Source organism: Etheostoma spectabile, chromosome 18 (genome assembly GCF_008692095.1).
Source record: "Etheostoma spectabile isolate EspeVRDwgs_2016 chromosome 18, UIUC_Espe_1.0, whole genome shotgun sequence".
Classification (NCBI taxonomy): Eukaryota; Metazoa; Chordata; class Actinopteri; order Perciformes; family Percidae; genus Etheostoma; species Etheostoma spectabile.
The window spans coordinates 24,676,647-24,689,187 of record NC_045750.1 but is presented as its reverse complement, the minus strand read 5'-3'; the positions used below and the strand labels follow the sequence as shown (position 1 = coordinate 24,689,187).

At 39.9% G+C, this 12,541-nt stretch overlaps 1 protein-coding gene across 6 annotated transcripts in view; it reads left to right on the top strand.

Moving 5' to 3' along the window:
• The first annotated feature begins 3,310 nt into the window (after positions 1 to 3,310).
• The window catches only part of gpcpd1 (glycerophosphocholine phosphodiesterase 1), a 17,918-nt gene continuing 8,687 nt past the window's right edge, over positions 3,311 to 12,541 (top strand). For 2 of the 6 annotated variants that reach the window (XM_032542309.1, XM_032542310.1), the window contains exons 1-12: positions 3,311 to 3,661; positions 5,846 to 5,937; positions 7,325 to 7,415; positions 7,531 to 7,612; positions 8,306 to 8,346; positions 8,845 to 8,884; positions 9,012 to 9,087; positions 9,942 to 9,983; positions 10,319 to 10,442; positions 11,472 to 11,730; positions 11,867 to 12,029; positions 12,152 to 12,281. In XM_032542309.1, coding sequence (XP_032398200.1) covers positions 5,889 to 5,937; positions 7,325 to 7,415; positions 7,531 to 7,612; positions 8,306 to 8,346; positions 8,845 to 8,884; positions 9,012 to 9,087; positions 9,942 to 9,983; positions 10,319 to 10,442; positions 11,472 to 11,730; positions 11,867 to 12,029; positions 12,152 to 12,281 — 1,097 coding nt within the window. In that variant the 5' untranslated portion in view covers positions 3,311 to 3,661; positions 5,846 to 5,888. Of the gene's footprint in view, positions 3,662 to 5,845; positions 5,938 to 7,318; positions 7,416 to 7,530; positions 7,613 to 8,305; positions 8,347 to 8,844; positions 8,885 to 9,011; positions 9,088 to 9,941; positions 9,984 to 10,318; positions 10,443 to 11,471; positions 11,731 to 11,866; positions 12,030 to 12,151; positions 12,282 to 12,541 lie in introns of those variants that run through there. The other 4 variants (XR_004336069.1, XM_032542307.1, XM_032542308.1 and 1 more) reach the window with 3 other exon arrangements.

Genomic DNA, 12,541 nt, shown 5'->3' with positions numbered 1-12,541 from the left:
GGTTAAAAATGCCATATTTCTGATATAGACATTTTTAAAAGGGGTCAAATTTGACCTGAGGACAACAGAAGTACCAAAATGTGTCTGTCTCTCTCTCTCTCTCTATCCCTTTCCTTTCTTACCATCTACAGCCACATCTCAGCATTGGTCCACTGGTACAGTCCATACAAGCACTCTTGCAACAAGTTAGATCTCCAAAACCTTTCACGCTTGAAACATCCAGGGCCAAGATTTTCAGCATTTGCCAAGGCCAGATGGATTACTCTGCCTCATCACAGCAGGGTCCCATTGGTGTTCATTAACAAAGCCAGACAAGAAGTGAAGCCAGCCTACTTTAAGGAACAGCTCATCCCAAAATATAAACTCTAATCCTTCCCATTGTAGCTCATTAGTACTTTGCAGTGTCTGCCTTTTCCAAAACAAGAGGGACTCAGTAATCCCTGATTCATCAAAAGACTTGACACTACTTTGTTTCCACATAGGCAAGATTATTATAAAAGGCCTCTGGCATGCCAGGGATGAAATGCACTGAGGAAACTGAAGTCCTGGAAAAGAGTGAATCACTTTCATTCACTTCTACTGCAGTGTTTCTTCCCCTCTTGAACACTGGAGGGGGCTACAGCCTAAACCTTTGTTTGAAGTCTGAACCATTGACTGCGTGCAAGTGGCTGAGAATCAGAGTCACGTATCTGTCTTCTGCAGCATCGTTGACAAATGGTTGGCGGTTACCTTAACAGTGACAAAGAAACAGAAAGAAACATGACAGAAACCTGAAACATCTGTCAATCAAAACCTAGCATCACTTTGTCTAAAGACTCTCTGGGGTATCGATAACGTGTCCAATGTGCCAGTGGTCGACAAGGCAGTGAAAGTAACCTGATCATATAACCCATAACCCATTATGTTGCATATGTATATACTCACTGATGACGTTCCCTTGAGCAAGGCACTTTGTCCCAACTCAGAGCCTATAAATTGTGGGCTTGGCTAGATAGTCTGTTAAATGAGTGAAGAAAACTGACATAATCCAACACACAATTCATAATAACGTGCAACAAATACTATATATATATATATTTTATATTTATACAATATACACTACATTATTTGCCACAGTTTCTGAGGATAAAAACTGAACTTTCTTAACCTTCCTGTTGTCCTCGGGTCAAATCTGACCCCTTTAAAAAATGTCTATATCTGAAATATGGGTTTCTTTTTAACCAAAATACCACAGAAATGGGATTGGATTCCTTACAACGCTTTTTGCAAATGCAATTGATCACTTTCATTCTTCTGATCTTAACTATTAGTCAAAATGATTCATAATTTCTGGTTTTTTAACTCAAATATTAGGTATAATTCTATATAAAAGAGGGTTATTGACCATGAATTCCAAAAAGTAGTATAAAACTAGTAAGGTGGGTGTTAGTGAAAACTAAAAAAAGACTGAAAAAGGAACAAAAATGTCAAATGTTTTGTCTGGTTTTGTACTCCCAGGTGTTGTCCTCCCAGGTCCAAAACCGATGTATGTGGTAATCTAGAGTAGCCTATATGTGAAGGTGAATTCATTTTTCATTCAATTTCATTCATATTTATTCTACTGGAAAGTTCAAAAGTAAAATGACATTACAATGTTAAACGGGCCTGACTCAGCAGGTTCCTGTTCTGCAGAAACATGAAACATGGTTACAGCACGTCGGGACAGACATTTGTAGAGGACATCGATACAGAAAGACACATTCAGACAACTAAAACAACAATACAGTTGCATAAGGACAAAGACATTTATACAAGACATCAGCTGGGCTAGACAAATATGCGTTGATGGCAGGAACAAATCTGATTGAAAGTCTGTTGACATGAGAAGTACTGCAGTAATGTGACCTGTCCCACAGTCACCCGGCAGAATCTAGCTGAATACTGTCGTCGAGTGTTCTTATTGGCTATAACATTTCAGCTGTGCAACTGGACGCTTTCGTAGAAAACGGTAAGGACATAGCTCATTCCTGTCAGGGGATGTTCTCGGTCAACAGTCAAAAGTTCTTCTTAGCCTAAACAAAAACTTATCTCAAGGAACTGCGGTGAAGCCAGCCTCCACTTCGAAAAACAACCCAAGCCTTGTTATTTCGTTATTCATTTGAAGTTATCTTGTTTTCGACTCGGTGTAAAATGTACTAAGTAAAAGAAAATTCTAGAAATTCACATAGAATAACGATGTAACGTTAGTCTACTGCAGTTATCTAAAAGCATAACAAATTCAAAAGAAACTTTTTTTTTTACTGCGTCACTTTTAACGTCATCCGTTCCACTAACATATTGGCAGCAGAATACATACGACATTCTAGTTTGTTTACCACTTTTTGGGACCGAGCGTACTCCCTTCCATTTATGCAACATACACTGCAACTAGCACGTTATCCAGAACAAGGCGGTATGAGCCAGCTCTGTCAAGTAGCTAGCGGAAGCCGGACCACAACAGGAAGTCAAAGATCATATACGGAAATCATACATTCAAAATAAAAGTACTACAGTTTTAGAGACTACACCTTGGATCTTCATTGAGAATGTTAAAGATACCGAGGCCATGCTTCCAGTACAATTTAACCTACCTAATTTTTAAATCTTTTTAAAATTTTATTTAGCTCTGTTTAAACAGTGAATGTATTTCTTCATTCATGGTGAACAGTGAATTCTGTCTTCCAAATCAAGCCAGACCTGCAATTGTGGTAAAGAATAATAAGATAAGATATATATACATATAAACGAGCAGAACCTGCCTTTAAAACCCAGTAAGGCTGTGTAATCATTTAATGCCAATCTCATTGGGTAATTAAAGCCCCACATTTACAGAAATAGTAGTTTTGGCCCTGTTTTAAATCCACATCAGTGGAGACGTTCTACAACTGGTGTGCTATGTAAGTGAGGCCTCACCTGCTCTGTCAAATGCAGGTTGGAAAAGTCTACCAAATGTCCGCTGTCAGTTTCATAGTGGATATTTGGGTATTTTTCCCATTTAAAAGCAAGCAACCTGATTTAGTAGCACAAATGTACCCAACAGTGATGGACTCTTTTTTTGTGTGCAGTGTAGGTTACAATAATATATTAGAAAATATGATTAGATATAAAATATTTAATAATACATTTTATGTACAATATAAATTAAATTTTTTGCTAAATTGTTTCTTTAATTATTTCCGTTCACATTAGTAGCCTATGTCGCTCAAGAAATGCTTTACTTTGAAAGTAAACACCGGAAGTCTTGTTTTTTTTTATTATGGCTAGCTAACTTTTAATGCTTGATATTGTTTGCAAAACCCTCAACCGTTCGACCCGGTCAACCATTAGTCAGAGTCGTTGATTACCGCGAGGCTCTCTAACATTAGCTACAACCTCTTGATAGTATTATCTTTGGGGTGTTTTGGCCGTTTGTATTTCTTGTGTTATTGCGCCAGGCGTTATTTTCGTGCTCTATTTTTTTAACGTTAAAGTCAAGCCGTTTTAACGATGAACCGGCTGGTGAGATTATGCTTCGCTTGGGCCGACGCCTTTCTGCGGGATAACTAGGCGTGCCGGTCAATGTCTAGGAGCATGCTCCCGTGAGCCCCTCCATCTTCGAGTCTGCCCAGGGCGATACACAACGTTCACGGCCGAAATCAACAAGGTAGGCTGACGTGAATATTGGCTGCCATGATTGTTTTAAAATCTTGTATCGTACCGGTGTTGCTAGTCACTGAGTCCGTTTGTCTTTAAAGAGAAAGGGAAATTACACAGTCTGTTTTTTTGTCTGAAAACGGCCAACGTTACGTTAACGTGAAATAAATCCGTTAAATAATGTTTTGTTAGGGGGGCGGCTCCCGGTGGCGTAGTGCATGACGTCGGCTAATCCGAAAATTGACAAAAACAATAGACAGTTAAAGAAAAAAATGACAACGTGGATGGAGCGGGGTCAAACGACTGAAACATAAAGTCTATGCTAGCTTCCTGTGATGGCAGCCCCCCAGTCACTCAAAGCAGACGCCCTTGTTTCTGAAGCCTTCATATCATTTACCTCTTTAATCATTTTGCCTGATAATTGGTCCACAGAACCTGTGATAAATTTGACATTTTATGGGTCCCGTGCTTGGGCTCATAGCATTGAAGACCTGTGACGTCACCAGAATGATTGGGCTAAATCCCATTTCTCCATTTTACCCTTACCCCTAACCCCTAGCCCTTGAAACCAAGTGGTAAGGGCTAGGGGTGAAAACTTACCCCTTTGAATTGGGACACCACTTAGTCACATCACCATACAGTATTGATCACAAACTTCCAAGATGCCGTCTGTGTGTCTATGTCAATTGCGTGGGTTTTGACAACAGTGTCATGTGCATTTATATATTTTATAGTTATTTTATGTTCACTTTGGTGGTGCAGAGGCAGATGTAGTACTTAGGTCTGTTTGCAGTACATGTGTATACAAACACATGGTGTGTTGTATATCTGTTTCAGTTATCACCGTTTTGAATGTCATTCATGTTCAGAAAAACATTTTCTTAACACAAATCTGTCTTTTTTGCACAATAAATTAAGCATAACAGGCATGCAATTACATAAAATATATTATGTTACAGAACCATTATCATTTTATGGCTTGTAGCAGACGTTTTTGTAAAAATAGGTTGAGTCATAACCACGCAATTTACCATCGCATAGTCGACAAATCACCGTATTGTCAGGAGAAGCACGCAGACAGTTTGGACTTCCATTAGCTGTTTAGGTTTAATTACTAACGTTAACTAGCTTGTTAGTTAGCAGTAATTAGCCTGTGCCTATGTTATCTCCTAACATATACAGTACCTATGCTCTCCGTTTCTGCTGATTGGGAAGGACTGAGATTTCTCTTGCACATCTACCAGAAGACTTACAACTTTCAGACAGGTTGCTTACGTCACATCTACATCGTCAAGCTCAGTTGGAGGCTGCGCAGTAACATTCAGCATCACCGGAAAAAAGCTTCTAATAGACTTCACTGGTCTCCGTCCAGAACAACATGATCTGTTGGTCCATTTCTTTAACTGTCTATGGCTGTATGAGCTGTACAGGGCGTGATCAGTGCCAATCATCCGGCAAATTTTTGGCTTCATGATGGCTTAATGCACCACTGACCAACTCTCGTAGGACTGAACGGGGCTCCGCCTCAAATGCTGTATCCAGTTTTTATTATACATCCATGGAGCAACGCCATTGAACTGAAAAGGCGTCATTTTGGAATCTGGTATCTAGTTATTATTATACATCTATGGAGTGATTTCAAAATTGTGCAGTACAATCTTGTCAAAGCTAACATGCGAGCCCTCTGAGCTGGCGTCGGACGAGGCTCATATTTCCATGTTACGCCACCAAACGGGAAGTGGCTTTTAACGTGACTGTACATAATGCCCAATCTAGCCCAAACTTTAAATGCTTGATAAGAGTCCTGGCATAAAGACATCTACATGCCAACATTGAGTTATAGCCTAGTCATAGCGCCACCTACTGGCAACAGGAAGTCAGCCTTATCTGACAAATGTGATTTACATGAAATTTATATTGTGTAGTTTTTATTTGATATTGAGCAACAAAATGCACAAAAAAACGGAGTCAAACTCCTTGTTTGTGCACACACTAACTTGGTTAATAAAGCTGATTCTGATGAGGAAAAACATATCGTAAGGATTAAATATGATTTCACCGGCAGGAAACTTTATTTATGTGCACTTTACTCGTAGCAAGCTACAGTCTGTCGTAACTGATTAACCTGGTTATAAATTCTGATCAACTTTTTTTTTCTCATAATAATAATTTCAAACCTGTTGATGTTTTTCAGATTGCTTTTGCCGCCTGTTTCTTTCTCTGTGCCTGTGTGAACTATGGAGACCACTCAGGTGACTCTGGCTGTCAGAGGAGAAACATCCCCAGGTATGGCTGCAATGCAACAACAAAAAGTAAAAAAATGATCTTTAGCCTACATTTAAAAATAGCTATGTTATTGGCTTTTTCATAGATGATCTATTCGATCTAACACTCTCTCCCCAGATATTAAAATCATAGTTTAAATTATGACACAGTTTAGTTTTGTTAATCCGTGTATCACACAATCATTTAATCTGGCAAATGATTTAATGGTTTAAAAACATATATTGGTGGGGATGATAGATGGAATTGCTTTAATGCATGAAGAGTTGTTTATGTGCTTAACTTTGCTCTTAAGTTCATAACTACAATCAAAGTCCATCACTGATGAACCTGGTTATCTCTGATTCACCTTTCCAACAGTTCTTTTTCAAATCCCTTTTTCAAATTTCCCTAAATTTTAATGTGAAATATGCTTTACAAACAACAAGCATTTCCTTGTTTAGGAAAGGAATTTCAAATACGTTTACATCTAAATATTGTATCCAAAACTGCAAAAGTTAGTCATCTTTTTTTTCCAATTTCTGCTGAAGTTACATCAGGTAAAAGCATTGACCGTGGGTAAAGATGGACGACGTGTCTCAGCATTCCCCCACTGAACAAAAGTAAAGGCAAACACTCCTGGATACAGACGCATAATCCGCGTGATAAGAACTACCTATGATGAAATAAACACAGTCTTTGGTGAACATTATTTTTGACGTGTACTTTAATTTAAAAGATTTATTTTGGCCAATGTCTTATCTGCTAACATGGAGGGGGCGGGGTTTATTAGCTATCCTGCAGCCAGCCACCAGGGCTCGATCAAGATGTTTTTGCTTCAATTTTGGTTAGGTATCACTCCCAATTTCCACAGGATGCGGATCCCCCCTGGAACGACGTCGGAATAATTTGGTTTCCATTAAAGTCAATGTGTGTATTTCCAAGGCTGCATCCAAGCTCCGGCGGTCCCCAGCCCTCCGGAGCTGATACAGATCTTCTATTTCTGCTTGATGCTGGAGAGCTCCGCAGCAATTCAGCACACAGCAGATAGTGCGGGAAAGGAAGTCGAGCACAGAAACAATATAAACATCCGGATAATTTTCAAAATAAAATAGATCGTGCTCATAGCGGATCATATTTCCCTGCACTACACCTTAAAAATATAGCACTCTAATCCTCTGGATGGAAATAAACTGTTGTTGTGGTTCTATTCTACGTGATCTTGCGAGATCTCGTGGGTCCTCGTGACAGCTGTCCGTCACGGCCACAGCCGTTACTCAACAAATCCGGACCTGGTGGGTGTTGAAGGACGGTGGAACCGTCACGCAGCCGTTACACTTCCTGTGGGGTTCAAGCCCTCCATCTTTATTTATACAGTCTATGGGTAAACTGACAATTTGAACCTTTCTAGGTGAGGTGATTGCAGTCGTTGGCAGCTGTGAAGCCCTGGGAAGCTGGAGCCATCAAAAAGCTGTGACCTTACATCCCGATGACAATGATGGGTAGGTTAAACTTATTGCTTAATGGGTCAGTCATTAAAAACATTTTACATTGATTTTCTCAACCAGGCTTTTCTGTCTGTCTGAAATATGAATGTATATTTTGACTCCCTGACAGAAACATGTGGACTACAACAATCACTGTGCCTAAAGGAGTGTCCAAATACCGCTATTTTAAAGGCTTCATTCTGGAACCAAAGGTGAGCAGAGTCTCCTGTCTTAATGGTGGGATAGTCCTAGTAGACGTATTGATTTGCTCATTGCTGTCAAAGATGATTGAAAGCAGTATTGACAAAAGATAAATACTGTTTAATTCAAAGTAATTTTTGCATGACTTGTGATACATGCAGCTAGGGTTGGGCCGATGAACGATGCCATTAGCTCCTTGTCTTTCCATAATAGCATATAATCTCAAATCAATTCTTGTCATTGGGTTACATAGTTGAGAGCTACTGGTACAATTACAGACACACTTATTTTTCTAGTCAATAAAAGCTCTCTTTTCTGGGGAAAGAACGTCACGACTGATAAGATGACAGACATCCTTTCATTCATTGTGATAGATATAGCTGCTGCTGTAGGTTTTTATGGCCCCATGATTTGAGTTTGGATGACTCGCACAGCCCCAGTCCGCAGTCTGAGTGCTCAGCACTCAGACTCAGCCTATACACATATATATGCAGTGAGATGCCGGAAGATGAATTAACACTGTTGAATTTGAGCACATTATCACAGTTCAATCAGTTAAAATCATAGTTCCTTTATAGGACAGCCTATAGGACTTAACTCCTAACAATGGTATCTTGGTCCATCTTGATATTGCTCTGTGGTAATCGTCATACGCCTAACCCTAATTTCAGGTTTTATACCAATCCATACTTTTCCCGTTACAGCTCATCAGCAGGAGGGGGGAAAATCCACTGACTTTGAAAGAGTATGTTTGAAGCACTAGCTGCTCACTTGAACCTCTGCTGTATACAGTTGACGTACACAAACACAATGGGGACCAAAGTTTCCCTTGAAAGAAAGAGACCGATCATAGTCAAACATTTACCTGAAAAAGGATATTATCCAGCTCTCTCTGAGTATTATCTATCTTCTAGTACTGGGTGTGTTAGTACGCCCAACAGTTGATGCCAGTCAATAAGTGAACATCTGCGTGATTTGTGTCGTGATTTATTCATGCAGTCCGGCTTGAAATTTAAGAAACTAAAGTTACTCATTACACACATTCCTGTAGAAACGTGTTAGCAGCAATACACTTTTTAAACTTATAGACCATGTTTTTCAAAATTTATAGACATCATAAATGTGATGCTACTAACATATTGTTGCTACAGTTAATGACTTTATTACAGATAAAGAAAGCAGCTTGTAACTAAAGAATTTTTTTTTTTTTTCTTCCTTCTTCACTAACAAATCAACTTTTCAGATTTCAACCCATGGTGGCTGACTGCCCCAGCTGGAGATTGGTGACTATACCAGCTCTAAATCTTTTCTCACACTCTGGTCCAAAGACGGCCCTCCGACCAGACTGAAAAGTAGTTCAATGTATCTGATTTGAAAACCCTAACATTGTTCCAAATATTGAAATTGCAGAGTGCAGGGGATCCCTGTCAAGTGATAGTCAATGTGTGGGAGACCCATCAACAACCCCGCACAATGAGCCCCACAGGTATAAAACCACAAAGAACGGTGCACGTTTGGTAAAATGTGTCATGGTCAAACCACCCTATAAACACCCCATTCCCTGCCCAATCACCATATGTAACAGTTGCCCATTGACACTAATGTAAGGTTAGTTCTAACTAATCGCACTGACAAAGAAGGTTATTATTTCAGGGATAGTCAAGTCTGACCTTTGGCTAGTTTTAGGCAACTTGTACATGTCAAAGTTCCTATTAGCACCTGACTGCAGCGTTTCCTCCTGAACCACTGTCTGTAATTTACGGTTAGCCTCTCCAGCTTCGTGCTTATCTGCCAGTGTGTGTATTCTTTGGCAGGGGGCCACGCTGGCTGGAATAATCTATAGCCATGGAGGAAACACTGCAATGCAGTAGATGTCCTCACCTGATATTGTAGACCTCTCTCGTCAGATCACCATTGTGTTGGCCTAACACAGCTAACAAAGCTCCTTCACAATGAATAGTTACAATCATGTTTGCCCACTGATTTCCTTTTTCGACCCCAGCCAGCCACCTACCTCACCCTTTATTTTTTTTACCTTTCTTCTAGCAAATCACACTAGAACACTTTTCACAGTATAATAAGAATCTGTTACAAATATGAGGTTTTTTAATTTTTTTATTTAACCCAGCATTGTTCTGTTTGTGTGGTTTCATAAACTTAGTTAGCTAAGTTAAAGATCTATCTGGAATAATAATATTTCACTTTTTAAAGTGACTCTTGAAGTTGAGGAAAATCAAATTCAGAGGCTTGAATGTGGCATCTTGGTATCGATCTGACCTCCATCGCTGTACTGTAGAGATTCTTCTGTCCGGTTTCTAATGCACTTTTCCTTCATTGTAGGACCACACCTGAATATTGATGATGGACAATTTGGAACTCATAGTAAGTTGGATAAAAAAAACTATGAAGCCACGGCTCACTACAAACTCAAAAGCTATAACTAAAGTGTTCTCTTCCTTATATACCGTAAACAGGTTTACAGATCAGATAGAAATACTGTAAAACTAAATTGCTTATTAATATGCCTAATCCCTCTTTGAAATTGATATCCCCATAGACCACATTGTTGTCTCTTCCTCTGTTTTAGTACATCAGAGGTTTGTAACCAGAACAAACAGTTGTCTCCTGCCTGCTATTGTCCCAGTTCTCTGGTCAGCACTCACAGGAGACGGAGGGAATAAACATTGTTGTCACATGCTTCCCCTTTCTTTTTATAGATGGGGTGAATTGTGTCGACTCTGGATGGCTCACATGCCAGACAGAGATCCGGCTTCGTTTGCACTTTTCTCAGAAGTCTCCCGTATCTATCACTAAGAAGAAATTCAAGAAGTCTCGCTTCAGGTAGGGATGACACCAAGACCGAATTTAACCTCTTAGCATTCTGCCACCTTTTTTTTTTTTTTTAGAATGATAAGGGGGGGGAGGGATGATTAGTGGGGGATAGCAGGTTAACAGTACACTACATAGAAGCAGTATACAACATTTAAAAGCTGGGACCCTGAGGATTAATTTGACATACAGCACAGCACTTTAGGCTTTTCGAGTCGTAAATCAGAAATATGATTTAAATTATATTTAATTGAACTAAGTTGACCTCTAGTTGACCTCTAGTTGACCCAGAAGAGTGTGAGTCACATGTAGGCTGAGTCCTTGGCAGCAGCCCAGGTTCAACTCCAACCTGCTGCCACTTGCTGCATGTCAGCCCCCACCCCCCTCTCCCCTTCCCTGTCTTCAAGCAATACTGTCAATTAAAGGCCCCTCCTAAAATCCTGGTGTTCTTTTAAAGTGTTTAAAAGCTTAGTACGTTATGATATAATTTCATCATGGTCATTCTCAAAGCTGATTCTGATGAGACATAAATAAGCATATTTGCCAGGTATGAGGACACATACTGTACGAGGAATTTTGCTTTGGATCATATTGCTCACAATGCGCTTACGCATAGAAAACAAACAATATATACACACTATAAACATAAACAATATAGACAGATTGGTATTTTAATTCCAAAGACCAAGGGAACTTAATCAGGATGCATAGTATCCTGATCCATGAAATAACTGGCCTTTAAAAATAAAAATGTGCCTGCCTCTATGGGAATTTAACATAGGGGGGTGTATACTTATGCCCGCTGTATTTTAAGGAAGAACAATTGCATTTATTTATGATACAAAGAAAATGTGTGTCCTTGAAGGTTGGATGTTTTTAATTAAGGCATTAAGATCAATTTCCAAAAGATGTTTTTTTTTTTGTATTCTTCTTTTTAGTCAACTTTAGCATGAGCTCATAAACATATGAGCACAACTGTATATGTGACTTTCAGTATTTAGGTATCATTTGTGTGACGTTTGATTTGACTTACCTATACAGAATCAAGCTGACATTGGAGGGCTTTGAGGAGGAGATAGATGAGGACGAGGATGAGCTCAGTCCTACGTGTTGGCACAGGATGACCACCACTCTGGAGAAGACCACCACCCTGGGGATCAGTATGATCAGTGCCAACAGCTATAAGTCGCGCCACTCGCAGCCTGAATGTGGCTATGGACTGGGGCCCTCTCAGTGGACTGAGTACAGTATCCACACCATGTACCCAGACAACCTAGAGCTCACCTTTGAGTTCTTTGAGGTAATACTCATGTAAATACGGCCTCTTGATAAACCAGTGAACTCATTTCTTGATAAGCAATAAAATTAGATGTCTTGACAAACAAATACACGTGAAAAAGGGAATTGTAGCAATCTCTTATATCATATGTTTACAGGAGGATATGAGTGAGCATGTAGTCCAGGGTGATGCTCATCCAGGATATGTGGGGACAGCTTGCCTCCTGTCCTCCTCTTTCTCGGAGAATGGGATGGACATCGGCGTAGCCACACTTCCGATTATGGCTCGGAATTCCAGGCAGACCATCGGGAAAGTCAGAGGTAAGATTCTGCACAAATGAATTCCACACTGGCTGACGATTATCTGACTATGCAAAAGGAAGGCCGGAAGTTTACAATGCACATGAAAAATCCTGTTGACCTACTCTGATCCTCTGTTCTAGTGGATTACCTTGTAATCCGGCCGATCCAGGCGTTTCAGTGTGACATGAGCTCCTCCTTCACCAAATACTGGAAGAAAAGAAGTACTCTGGATGTGGGCCACAGAGGAGCCGGCAGCACACATGCAGCCAAGTGAGTCATCCTGTCAGTCTTTGACAGATAGAGTGCCTTGTATTATGGAACACAGACCAAAATACAGTGGCTTGAGAACGGTTTACACACCCAAGCTAAAGTTAAAAAGAGGAATAAAATAATTCAAAAAATTTAGGAAAATCCAACCTTATCAGGATGCATAGTATCCTAATCCATGAAATAACTGGCCTTTTAAAAATAAAAATGTGCCTGCCTCTATGGGAATATAACATAGGGGGTGTATACTTATGCCCCCTGTA